This window comes from Culex quinquefasciatus, chromosome 2, assembly GCF_015732765.1.
Source record: "Culex quinquefasciatus strain JHB chromosome 2, VPISU_Cqui_1.0_pri_paternal, whole genome shotgun sequence".
NCBI lineage: Eukaryota > Metazoa > Arthropoda > Insecta > Diptera > Culicidae > Culex > Culex quinquefasciatus.
In genome coordinates this window covers 204,731,158-204,744,174 of record NC_051862.1, presented here as the reverse complement: position 1 = coordinate 204,744,174, position 13,017 = coordinate 204,731,158, and the positions used below count along the sequence as shown (strand labels likewise).

General features: G+C 38.0%; 2 protein-coding genes across 2 annotated transcripts; both read right to left on the bottom strand.

Moving 5' to 3' along the window:
• Positions 1-4,144: 4,144 nt before the first annotated feature.
• Positions 4,145-5,767, bottom strand: LOC6034353 (imaginal disk growth factor 6). The gene is made up of 2 exons (XM_001844620.2): positions 5,482-5,767; positions 4,145-5,420 (listed from the first exon to the last, which is right to left on the bottom strand). The coding sequence occupies exons 1-2, from the start codon at positions 5,618-5,620 to the stop codon at positions 4,210-4,212; spliced, it is 1,350 nt and encodes a 449-aa protein (XP_001844672.2). The 5' UTR covers positions 5,621-5,767; the 3' UTR covers positions 4,145-4,209.
• A 2,172-nt stretch (positions 5,768-7,939) lies between these two features.
• Positions 7,940-13,017, bottom strand: LOC6034354 (chitinase-like protein Idgf4). Its single transcript, XM_001844621.2, has 2 exons — positions 12,833-13,017; positions 7,940-9,195 (listed from the first exon to the last, which is right to left on the bottom strand). Exons 1-2 carry the CDS (start codon positions 12,954-12,956, stop codon positions 7,991-7,993), a joined length of 1,329 nt encoding a protein of 442 aa, XP_001844673.2. The 5' UTR covers positions 12,957-13,017; the 3' UTR covers positions 7,940-7,990.

The window sequence follows — 13,017 nt, the reverse complement described above, 5'->3', positions numbered from 1 at the left end:
TTTTTTTCTGGGGGATCCTTGGCCAAAATAATTAGACCCGTATTTTTTTTTGTTTGGCCATAAGGGTGGCCTACGCCGTGTAAGGGTGGTTCAAAAAATGGCAGGGTTTTCGACGCGCCACGCGCAAAAATGGGAAAATGACGAAAATGGGAAAAAATCGATTTTTTTTCACTAAAACTGCGATAACTTTAAAATTTCAGCGATGATCTATAGATGTTATGGTACCAAAAGTTGCGTCTTTTAATTACGAAAATTTTGGTATCCTAACATGTTATAGTTTTAGTGAAAAAGTCGATCCATTTTTGCGCGTGGCGCGTCAAAAACCCTAGTTTTTATTTTCAAAAATCGTATCTCAGAGTGTCGAAAATATAACTTCACCATTTTTTTTTTTTATATGTTATGTGAAAGGCTCTTTGGTCCCAAGACCTTCAAAACAGCATTTTATGTTTTCATTCAACATTTTCAAATAGTAAGCTAGATTTTTGAAACTTTTTACTATTTTTCTCAAATAGCCAAACTAATCACCTTTCTTTTGCGTCTAGGACAGCTAAAATCGGATGAAATGGCGCCACAGACAAACAGACATGAAAGTCCAGGTCACCAGCTTGTCCCAAATGTGTAACGGACTTTTTTCAATAATCGGAAAGCATGGTTTCTACTTTTCGGATTCGCCGCTAGAGGTGCTCTTGTGTTGAGTAGCAACTGACAGCTTTCATATTCATCTTGTTTCGATTGCCGCCACAACACGTGTGTTTATTTTATCTGAAATGGATTTTCTTTCGAAGATTACGTCCAAAAAACGCTTTTCTGGGGCGCTCCCGTCGGATGAATCTGTATAAGTAACATTTTTCTTGTAGCCGGCAACAATTTAATTTCAATGTATTGTTTTGGTATGTCTTTTGTTGCTATTCTGCAGACACGTTGACATCCACGCATACACACATACACATGCCGTACTGTCATTTAGGAAGGGGAGAATTTAGGAATCGTCTATAGATGTCGCTAGTGTGAATACAAAATTCAAATTTGAACTGGTCCCACGATTTGATCTAAAATTTGTTCGAACTTTCATGTCTGTTTGTCTGTGATGGCGCAGAGATATGATTTTTTTTAAAAAAGTGTTTTTTGCGAAAATCGAAGAAAATTGCCATTTTTCGAACCACCCTAACACGGCGTAGATCACCCTAGACGCCAAACAAAAAAAAACGGGTCTAATTATTTTGGCCAAAGATCCCCCAGAAAAACTTTGAGCCCGATCGGAAAACTCTTTTTTCGAATCATGCTGTTTTCGTGGGGAATTGCTGTACATTAGAGGAGGGCAAAAAAAGAGTATTGAATTTGTTTTTGAGAATTGAAAATAAAATTTCAATTTTTTCAATGCTTATGAAAATTAATTCCAATGGTAAATGATTTATTAAACAATATGAAAAAAAAAAAAACTGTTGTACATTGAAGTATTACCGGAATACAAATTTGAGCATTTCAAATTGCATAATTTGTAAAATATTACCAAAAATTTAGTGAATAATTTAGAGATTTTGGAAAAAAAATCCTTTTAGCAATTACAGACTTTATTGATTAAATCAGAATGAAAAGAGTTCGCAGAATGTTTTCTCTAAATAAAATATCAGCATTAGTTCAATTCATGCAGACTTAAACGCAATTTTAAAATTAAAAGCAATTGTTCCAACATTTTAGATTTAAGTTTGGATGCCATTCAATTACTTGAATGTATAGGTTCGAGTAGAAATCTTGACCTAGAGACCGTTAAGACCTATGATTTTAAAGGGCATCTTCTCGTTTTCATTTTTAATTTTTTTTATCAAATTATTTGTAAATGTCCAATGTGAAATAACTTATAAAATCATACGATTTTAGAAAAACCTTTTCATCAAAATTTTGAAAAAGAGCGAAAGAGCCGTTCAAAAGAGCGGCTCTTTTCAATGAGCGAACGAAAATGAGCGGCTCCTAAACAAGAGCGGTTTTGCCCACCTCTACTGTATATACAAAATAATTGCTTGAACATTCGATTCGAAAAACATCAAAGTCAGTAAAGTCTGAATTCAAAAATTTCTTTTCTTTTTCTATAATTAAAAAAAGTGATTGAAATGGTTTTGCAAAAGGTAATACATATATTTTTAACCTGCCTAAAATAATGGCTACCATACCATTAAAAAAAACGAAACAAAATAGCTTTATCATATTTGAAGAAACATAAAAAGTGCAATGATAGACAGTTGAGCCTATCTTAGTACCCAGATGTGAACCATGAAGAAAATGTACTGAATTTAACAGCATAAATTTCTGCATGAATACTACGAAAACATTCAAAGCAACCAAGCGCCTCAATCGATTTATTATTAAAAAGGATGGCTATATGGAGGCGCTTGATTTCTCAGAATGATTCCATAGTTTTTTTTCTATCCAAATATTAGAAATGAGAGCATTAAGTTTTTGATTGATACCTGTTGTTTTTAAATTTGACTTGTCGATAATTGTAAGATAAATTTTATGCTTTGTTGTTTTCTTAAAGAGCATTAAAAAACATCTCTACATGATTTAAAAAATAATTAATAATTATTTATTTACAGGATAAACGTTACGTTGTTATCAAATGGCTCTTAGTAGATGGAGAGGGGGTAATATGCACTCCCGGGGCAAAATGCACCCGCTGCATTTATCGGTATTTGAGAGACTTTTCCGGGAAAAAATCATAGAAATTTGAAGCTTAACATTGCTAAACCAGGCTGGAAAATTTTGAGCATCGTAGTACAAAAACAGCTTTAGTTATTTTCCAAATTTTAAAATGTTGTGTTTCGTTAGATGTTCATAAATAACTATTATTCTAAAAACATTTTTGATTTATTTAAAACAACAATGCGGGGTGGGCGAAAATTGGATTTAGGGGGGCGAAAATAGGTTCTTCAGAGCACTTTATTAAAACGCAAAATTTTATCAAAAATGAACATGTAAATGATAAAAACCTTGTGGAAACTTAAAATCAAATAGTTTATCAACGTTCTACAACAAATAGATCCAAAAACCATAAATTGTCATTAAATTCTCATCAAATTTCATAGATTGCCACTATAAAGTGGGCGATTTCTGGGTCCTCTACCCTATTCACCGCAACATTGGGGCAAAATGCACTACAACAACGGGGGAAAATGCACAACAACGTGGGGCAAAATGCACCAGCTAAAAGCAGTTTTCACTAGTCACCACTAGATGACACCGCTGTTTTTTACAAAGGAGCTCCACAGCGGTGCATTTTGCCCCGACCACGCTTTTTGCAGAAAATTTAATTAAAAATGCATTTTTGATGTTTTTCGACTCATCTATCTACACAATAATGAAGATTATGGCAAAAACTATATACCTCAACTCTTACAATAACAATAAATGCTTTTTATATTGTCCAAAAATCATAATGAAAGTTCAATGAAAATTAGATGAAAACACAACATTTTAAAGTTTTGCAAATAACTTAAGCTGTTTTTATACCACGATGCTCAAATTTTTCCAGCATGGTTTAGCAATGTTAGGCTTCCAATTTCTATGATTTTTCCCCAGGAAAATTCTTCCAAATACCGAGAAAAGCAGGGGGTGCATATTACCCCCTCTCCCCCTATATTCTATTATTATATGTAAAAGAGATTTTGAATTATTCCGATTTCCGGCAATGAATTTATAAACAATTTTTTTGAAAAAATATTTGTCAAAGCAACTTTTATTCAAACATTCAAAATTGAAAACAAGGGATGACATTGAGACTGGGAGGTAAGTTTGGGTCCTACAAATTTCTGCATTTTTGTATGATCCAATCTCAACCCTCAGAATGTAACTCTTGATGACGTTTTGGGAGAAAAAAGTGTTGAAATGAAAAGTTTTGGTCTGACTAATTGTAAAAACGGCCTATCTGGGCCTACGAAAAATACTTGAATTTCTCGAGGTTTTTTTTTACAGTTGAGTAACGAGAATTCAAAATCTAGCTCATATTTAACTTAAAAGTCTCTCTGACAACATATTTTCATGCTGCTATAGTTTCGCTCTTTTCGAAAGCTAATCGAAAATTTCTCGTGCCAAAGAAACCTTAATTTGACCTGCAAAAAAAAACTTTTAGACAGTAAAATATCAAACCTGCTTCAATTATTTGTTCATTTATTTTTAAATTATCGCAAGCTAATTCGTTACACGTGTCCCCACCGCTCACATCATATTCTTGGCCGCCTTCAGGATCGGGAACTTCTCGTCCGTGCACAACCCACGGAAATCATCGTTGCTCAAATCGAAGATCGAAATTCCCCCCAGACCCTTGGCCTTAACGTACGCTCCCTTTTCCGCCGCCGACTCCGGCCCCTCGTACGCCACCCACATTCCCTTGAGCTTCTTCTTCTTGTCCTTAACGCGGTACGCGTAGAGTCCCGCCTTCTTGGGCTCGCCCTGCTTCTGCAGTGGGGCAGCTCCGTCCAGCGTGCTCAACCGAGATCCTGGCAGTTGGGTGCAGATTTCCGCGTAGCTGTACCGGCCCGATTCGTTGGTGTACGGACCTGCTGGGGAGGGTCCGTCAACTGTGACTGGGGGGACTGGTCCGCTGTCCTCCGGGAGCTTCCAACCTCGTCCGTAGGTCGCGATTCCGACGACGATCTTGTTTGGTGGGGTCTTGTTGGTCAACCAGTAGCGAACTTCGGCGTCGACGTTGTTCGCTGCGATACGTTCTCCATCTCCGGTAGGTTCGTAGAGCGGGGAAGTATAGTCGGCTTCGCTGGGATTACGCTCGGGGGTTTTTTGGTCAAACGCTGCAAGATGGACGTACTCAACGCTGTCTTTGAGCAGGAACGCATCCATGAACATGGACTCGTTGACGTGAGGTAAGACGGTCAATCCCACCTGGAGACGATCGTGCTCGAATGCATTGCGCAAGTCACGGATCAACACGGTAAACGCTTCCTTGTGTTCGTCAGCCTTCGGATCCAGCACGCTGTCACCGCTGAAGACCTTCTTGAATCCATGCCACAAACTTCCCCCAATACCACGAATCTTCTTCGGCTTCGTCTGCCGGAACTGCCAGGCCAAATCCGCTCCGTCAAAGTTGTACGACTTGACCAGCGCGTACAGCGAGTTGATGAATGCCGTTCGACTTCCTCCACTCTCCAACAACGTCAAGTACTTATCAGCAGTCTTCTCATCGGTGGGATCCTTGAAGAAGCCAACGCCAAGCAGCACCTTCAACGACGGAAAGCGACGCTTCAACTCCGTCGTCACCGCTCGGTACTGACCTTTGCCCGAGTCAAGGTCAAGTGCCTCGTTCAGCGATCGCACGTTGTAGCTGTCCGCGTTGATCCCGGCGTAGCCATAGATCAGATGCGTGCACAGTGGCAGCGCCGGTTCAATGTCCGCGATGATCGATTTGCCCAAACCTGAAACAAACACCTCACAATCAATCAAAAAACACACACCGTAAAGATCATCTTCACAAACCTTCCCGCAGCGCGGTGGATCCCTCGTAGTAGCAAAGAACCTTGCGTTGAGTTTGGATGGGAGTACCGGGGCTGGTGGTGTTGCCATTCGCTAAGGCCACCAGCGCCAGAAGCAACAAAGCTCCCGACTTGAACCACATTATCTCTCTTACGAATGCGACCTCGTCGTTTCGACGGACCAAAATGAACTAACCGAGCAGCTGGCCAGTGGCGAACGCTTTATAATCGAAACTGGTCAAATCGGATGGTAGAACTCACTTTTTTTTTGTTTGTTGGTTTTATAAATGCAAATGCCGGCAAACACACGCTCAAAAAGTGAGTGAGTTTTGCCTGATCTTGAGGCTCGTGTTCGAAGATGTATGGAGGAAAAGGAAGAAGATGCAAGCCATTCGCAGCTGATAAGAGATTGGCCTGGAAATTGTCCGTGACATCATGATCAGTTCTTTGAAAACTCACTAGTGGAAATTTCACTTGTAGCTTGTTTTGAACTTTATATACTTATATTATGTTTTGTATAGAATATTATTTGATTGTTGGTTTAAACAAGCCTTCATGACTTTATTTAAGAATAGTGGTTTTATGTCTACATAAAATTCTCTTCATTCAAAAATATTAACCATGAATTTTCGCCATAACATAACAAAAGGTGTGTTTAACTGTCGATAGCTTGTGTATAAGTATTTGTATAGAATTTTGCAATTTCTTCAATAGTTATTATTTGTATTTTTTTATTTGGATGAAACATTGTCCATACATTCCATATGTATCTATGCAATATTGCGGGCATATTATATAAAATAAACATTTGAGTTTTCGGATATTTGTTTATTGAAAATGGATTTTCTGATAATAAAAAAATGGGTATTTTTCGAGTACCTTTTTTCCTCCCAATCAATAAAATCTCAATCATAACCTGCAACTTTACTGAAGACACCAAATTCTTCAAGTTATTACAAGTACATTTTGGGATCTTCCAATTTTGAATAAATGTGTTAGAGTACTAAAAACCATATTTTGCACTACAATTTAGGATTTTGTTCAATCTGGTACCGGAGATAAGTCTGAATATAAGAAAAATATATGAATGATTTTTGGAAAAAGTCGAAATATTGTCAAACAAAATTTTTGAAATCAATTCAAGATGCAAAATTAAATTTGCAATCGAAAATGACTTCACACATTTTTTGATAAAGTGCACAGTTTTCATGTTCAGTTTTATTGCAATATAGAAATACATTATAAAGGAAAAGTACCAATACAAAAGATAATTTCCAACAATTTGTTTAGATTTTGTAGATTGCACTGGTGCTTGCCTAATAAGCGTCTTACAGTTGAATTATTGTGAAAATAAGTTTTTTTCAGTGTCAACAAATAAGCCCCTTCTCGCAATATCTTGGAAACTAGGGGAACAGCATCTAATTCCAGCGTGCCCCTAATGGTGGCAAGTCAGAACTTTGACATTCAATTAAAGCTTATTAAAAGCGCTTCAACTGAAATCGAGTGCTAAATAGCTCAATAAGAAGTGAGCATGCAAGTTTCTATCAAGAGTCGTACATTAGTTGTTTAAATAGTAAAAATCAGCAAATTGGATGGAGTTAGGAGCGAGTGCTTAACCTGCCAAAAATACGAGATTTTCTCCTATTCAATTTTGGAAAACAAAACTTTTGTGAAATTGTTTGCTCTTTTTTATTAAAATAATTGGAATCAAGAAAACCCTTTTAAAAGGCCTTAAAAACACTTATTTTGGATTTTTTAAATGTTTTACCTTTAAGTCCCCTTAAACATTGTTTTTTCGAAAATAATTTGGCAATTTAACTTTTTATGAAGAAACTGTCAAATAAAAAAAAATGAGAATCTTTTTTCATGTTCTTATTTTGTTCTTTTTTGTCTAACCTACAACACTGCTGAAAATACCAAATTGAACAAAAATTCATTTTGTATGACCAGCTCTCAAAATTGTATGAAGTTTTGCATGATGCTAAATAGTTTCTTTTGAAATAGGGATTTCATGGATTCGTCCCTTTATTCAATTGTTTCATTTGAATAAAAAAAACAAACAAACAACAAACTTGAATTTTATGTCAGCAAAGAGATTATTGCTTAGTTACATCCACTAAATTACTCAAATAATAATCATAAATTGAAAAATGCACAAATTAAAAAAAACGAATGGGATTAACAAAATTATTATGCAATCGGTCATCAAATTCAACGAAATAATAAACAGAGAGAACGTGTTTAGAATACCACACAAATTTAAACTGACCGCAAATCTTCAACAAATGGCAACAAAAAACAGTTTGCACAAAACCGGACCAGCAACGATCAAAACAAGTTGCTTGACTGGATCGAAGTCAATGATTTCGGGGAATGACGACAAAACATATTTTTTTCTAGGTTGTTTACGACCATGACAGGTTTAGTTTGGGAACCTTCTTGGCAATCAAAACAGCACCCAATTCAATTTTTCAACATGCTTTTTATTTGTTTTTTTCATTACACAACAAAACTCAAGCTCCCAGCCGATACTTAGCAGCCCGCAGAATCGGGAACTTCTCCCCAGCACAAGTTCCGCGGAAATCATCGTACGACAAATCGTTAATGCCGATTCCTCCCAGTCCCTTAGCCTTCACGTACGCAGCCTTGTTCCCTGCGGAGTCCGGATCCTCGTACGACACCCACAGTCCGTTCTCTCCATCGGCGTCCGGCAGCCGGAACGCGTACGATCCGAACCGCTTGGTGGGATCACCGACCTTGCGCAGCGGAGCCTGAGCTCCCTTGAGGGCCGTGTTGCTTGGGTTGGGCAGCATGGCACAGGTTTCGCCCCAGGTGTAGTAACCTTCCTGCTGGAGCTGAGGTCCTGCCGGGCCGGTTCCGTCAGCGGTAAGTGGGGGGACTCCGGTGATTCCGGAATCGGCGTTCATCTTCCAGCCTCGACCGTGGGTGGGAATCGTAACGACGATCTTGGAGGGAGGCGTGTTGGCGCCCAGCCAAACCTTGACCAGTCCATCGACGTTGTTTCCGGGCACACGATCCGTCAGCTCGTACAACGGAGCGACGTAGTCGGCCTCCTTCGGGTTACGTTCCGGAGTCTGCATGTCGACCGCTTCAATGTTGACAAAGTCCAGATAGTTGATGATGGCGGGGATGTCCATGAACATGGTGGCGTTCACATGGGGCAGCACGGTGATTCCCAGCTGGTATCCGTCAGCTCGAAAAGCGTTCTTCAACTCTCGCAGCAGCGCAGTGAACTCTTCCTTGTGCTCATCGGCTTTCTCGTCCAACACACTGTCTCCGCTGAACACCTTCTTGAATCCATGCCACAACTTGCTCGTAGTTCCGCGAATCTTCTTCGGCTTGTTCTGCGGGAACTGCCACGCTAGATCGATTCCGTCAAACTCGTACGCCTTGACGATCGCGTACACGCTGTTGATGAACGTGATCCGAGCCGCACCCGATTCCAGCAGTTCCAAGTACTTGGGAGATGGAGCCGAAAAGCGGTAGCCGCCGACGCCCAGCAGGACCTTGAGTGCGGGGAACTTGCGCTTCAGCTGCGTCACCAGCCGGTAGTTGCTCTTGCCGGTGTCCAGGTCCAGGGTGGGGTTCTTCGAGACGGCCTTGTTCGAGGTGGGATCGATGGCGGCATAGCCGTACACCAGATGGGTGCAGAACGGGAGTGCGGCTTCGATGTCGGTTAGCGATACTTTGGCCAGACCTGGAGGAATGAAAAGTGGAGGAAAGTTTGAGCGTTCGGTTATCAGTGAGGAGTAAACATCGTCACCGATGGTGATGACCTTTGGCAGAAAGTGGGTTATCTCTACGAGAAGCTCATTAAGGTTGGTGCTTTCTCTCTCGAAAATTTAGGTGGATTACGGTGATGGAGTGCTTGTGTCAGCATGTTCATAATCAATTTTGGTAGGGAAAGTAGGCAGCAATATTTGGATTCCCAATGCTCTGGAAATTTCGAAGACAAACGTCGAAGCCTTTGAAAAATGCTATAAAATTACTCTTCTTAGGCGTCATTGATATAATGTGTCATGCTAAAACCCGCCAACATTTACCCCTCCTCCCCGCTATGTCAAACTTTGACACGCTGGCTCCGTAGGTCAAGTTTTTAAGAAACAATTTTATTTTTCAACCTGTTGCATAAACTATGTACCTACTATTATCTGCATCGGTACATAGGGAAATAAAAGGCCTTTCTTACTAGTGTTTAATGATTTGGCAACTCAATCATACGATATTTTTAAGATAAAAAAAAATCTTGTTTCATAAAGATATTTGAATGATTTATTGATATCAAAACGTTTAATTATATTGCAAAGCTTATTGAAAAAAAAATGGAAATTTGCGATATTCTTCCCAAAAAATGATGATTTTATCATTAAGACCAGCGTTCATGTACAAAAATACAATACAATCCAAATCAAAATTGTCACAATAAAAAACATTTATTGTGTTTAAATCAAAGAAACACATTTTATATTTCGAATGTAAAAAACTTGATTTATTGTACTGCAGGATACGGGATGTTTTTTTGCAATTATGTTAGGAAAAAATAAAACAAGTAATAATAAATGTTTTCTATATATATGTAAGAAAATTTAAAGAAGAAGAAGAATTGTTTAACCAAATAATTTGATACTTTAAAGCAAAAAGTTAATTAAATAAAATGTTATTTGAAAATCTACATACGTTTCAAAAACATACAAATTCATTTTACTTATTCTATTCTCTTAGTTCCTCTGTTATTGATGTTGATTGATGATAGAAGCTTATAATTTCGAAAGTAAAAATTGTGTTAATTTAATCGCAAAGTGTTTTCAACTCAGGTCGCACTAACCAAATTTTTTGGTGTAAATTTCACACAAACAAATCTACCATCAGACCATTTTTCATTCAATTAAATTCAATTCAATTATTTAATTTATTCAATTCAATTATTCAAATTCAAAAATTAATCCTGTCCCCTTTTGTCTTATTTTATTTTAAATGTTTTATAAGAACCTCAAACATTTAGTTGATTTTGCTTGTAAAACTGAATATGCCTGTGGATTCATAAAAAGTGTCCTACACAGTTAAAAAAAAAATAAAATTTTGGCATGTTAAAAATTTTATCAACAAATATTACCAATTTTTGTGTTAGTTCACATAGTTAAGTGTGTACAAAAAGGGAAATTTAAAAGCATTTGTAAGGTAATACATTTTTTGAACTCAAAAATTTGGGTAGTAAAATCCCGGTTTGGTTTTGTATTTTTATTTGTTATGCACCGCTTTAACCTATTCAAATATGTTCTAAGGAATTTTGATAAATTGAATATCATAAGAATTGTTGCCACACAAATCAAAAAAATCTCATTTTTAAATTACTACTGGAAACAAATATGCCAACTTTTTCAAGAAAGGAGAAATATAATTTTTAGATCATATTTTTTCAACTCAAATGTTTAATAAATCCACTTACTCCATGAGGGCTGAGAATACATGATCAAGATTGATAAAATAAATAAATATGATTTTTAAGAGAAACGTTACTTAATCCACCCTTAGGTGGTTGGCGCCTTCCTCACATTTAAGGGTGCTATCCAAAATGCAAAAAGTGCGTAAATAACACATAAGTGCTTATAACTTTTGATAGGGTTGTCAGATCTTCAATGTTTTTGAATACCTATCCAACGATAGGTCGCATGAGAATTCCGGACAGCATTTTCATCAAAATATCTAAGATCCGGCCTCGAAAAAGTGCGTAAATAACACTTAAGTGCTTATAACTTTTGATAGGGTTGTCAGATCTTCAATGTTTTGGACGCGTTGGAAAGCTCTTTTAAATACCTATCCAACAAAAGGTCGCATGAGAGATCCGGACAACGTTTTCATCAACATATCTGAGATCCGGCCTCCAAAAAGCGTATAAATAACACTTAAGTGCTTATAACTTTTGATAGGGTTGTCAGATCTTCAATGTTTTGGACGCGTTGGAAAGCTCTTTTAAATACCTATCCAACAAAAGGTCGCATGAGAGATCCGGACAACGTTTTCATCAACATATCTGAGATCCGGCCTCCAAAAAGCGTATAAATAACACTTAAGTGCTTATAACTTTTGATAGGGTTGTCAGATCTTTAATGTCTTGGACGCGTTAGAAAGGTCTTTTAAATACCTTTCTGAAAATGTATAGCATGACGGGTTTTCTTACAAAAACCACCCTTTTTACAATCTTCCGGACTTTTGTTAAAATCGTTTTTTAGCATAACTTTTGAAGTACTTAACTAAACTGCATTATTTTTAATAGCGACTTATGGGACCCCAAGACGGATCGAATGACGCCAAAACGGACAAAATCGGTTCAGCCAATGTCGAGATAATCGAGTGACAATTTTTTGATCAACATCCCACCACACACACAGACATTTGCTCAGAATTTGATTCTGAGTCGATAGGTATGCATGAAGGTGGGTCTAGGAGGTTAAATTGAGAAGTTCATTTTTCGAGTGATTTTATAGCCTTTCCTCAGTAACGTGAGGAAGGCAAAACGTTCTATTTTTTTTTAATTATTGCAGTACTTCATAGTCAAAACTAATTTTCAAAACCTTGAAGGCATAGAAAAGAACAGTTCGAAGTAAAAGTCTTCCAAGAAATAATTCTTTGCCGCAAAAGTTGATCGATTGCTTTTCTTCGAAACGCTTTCACAGACCGTGGGTGCGGCGGAGGTCTCTAGGAGCGCAAACCTCATCCAAGCAAGCTGTGAAGTTATTATTCAAATATTCAAACAATTTTCTAGGAATCCCTCCGAAAGTTAGAAAAAATCCCACTGTTTTTTTTTTTTGCAGTAAACACTGTTTGATGTTTACTTTCGCAATCAGACGGTTTCAGAGGTGACAAACCTCGAACTGGTATTGATTTATTTACTCGCGATGGGCAGAGGAGGTCATCTTCGAGCATCAACGGAAGATTTCTCAGAACAACACGGCATAGAAGCACTTTGTCATGATAACGTAAAAGGTTGAACCGGTTTCATATTTCAATTGGTAAGGCAATCTTGGTTATTAGGCATGAAATGATTTAAATTTCAACGATTGCTTTGCTGCCCGGCTAAACTAATTTACACCACAATGAGTTTCAATTACTCCGACCACTAGCCTAAGATTAGTCATCTTGATCACATGATACCGTGTACTTCGTAAACTTTTCACACTTCAACGATATCTGCCAGAACAAAACAAAAAGATCGCGATCGGCAAAGCCTCGTCGTAGATCACATTGATAAATCCATCACAACTGCGGAAAAGAGTCGTCGGCCATTGTCGGGTACAACACGATGACATCACCAACTGTCACCGGCATTAACTTACCTTCAATCAGGAAATTAGCACCATCGTAGTAGCACAGCACTTTGGGGGTCGTCTGGCCGTGGCTGCCGTGAACCAGAAAGGCCACCAGGACCACCGCCAGGAGGCCTGCTTGGATTAGCCGCATGTTTTGTCTAATATTTATTACCACTTTAGAAACACGACCAGATCGACACTGAGTCGGCTGG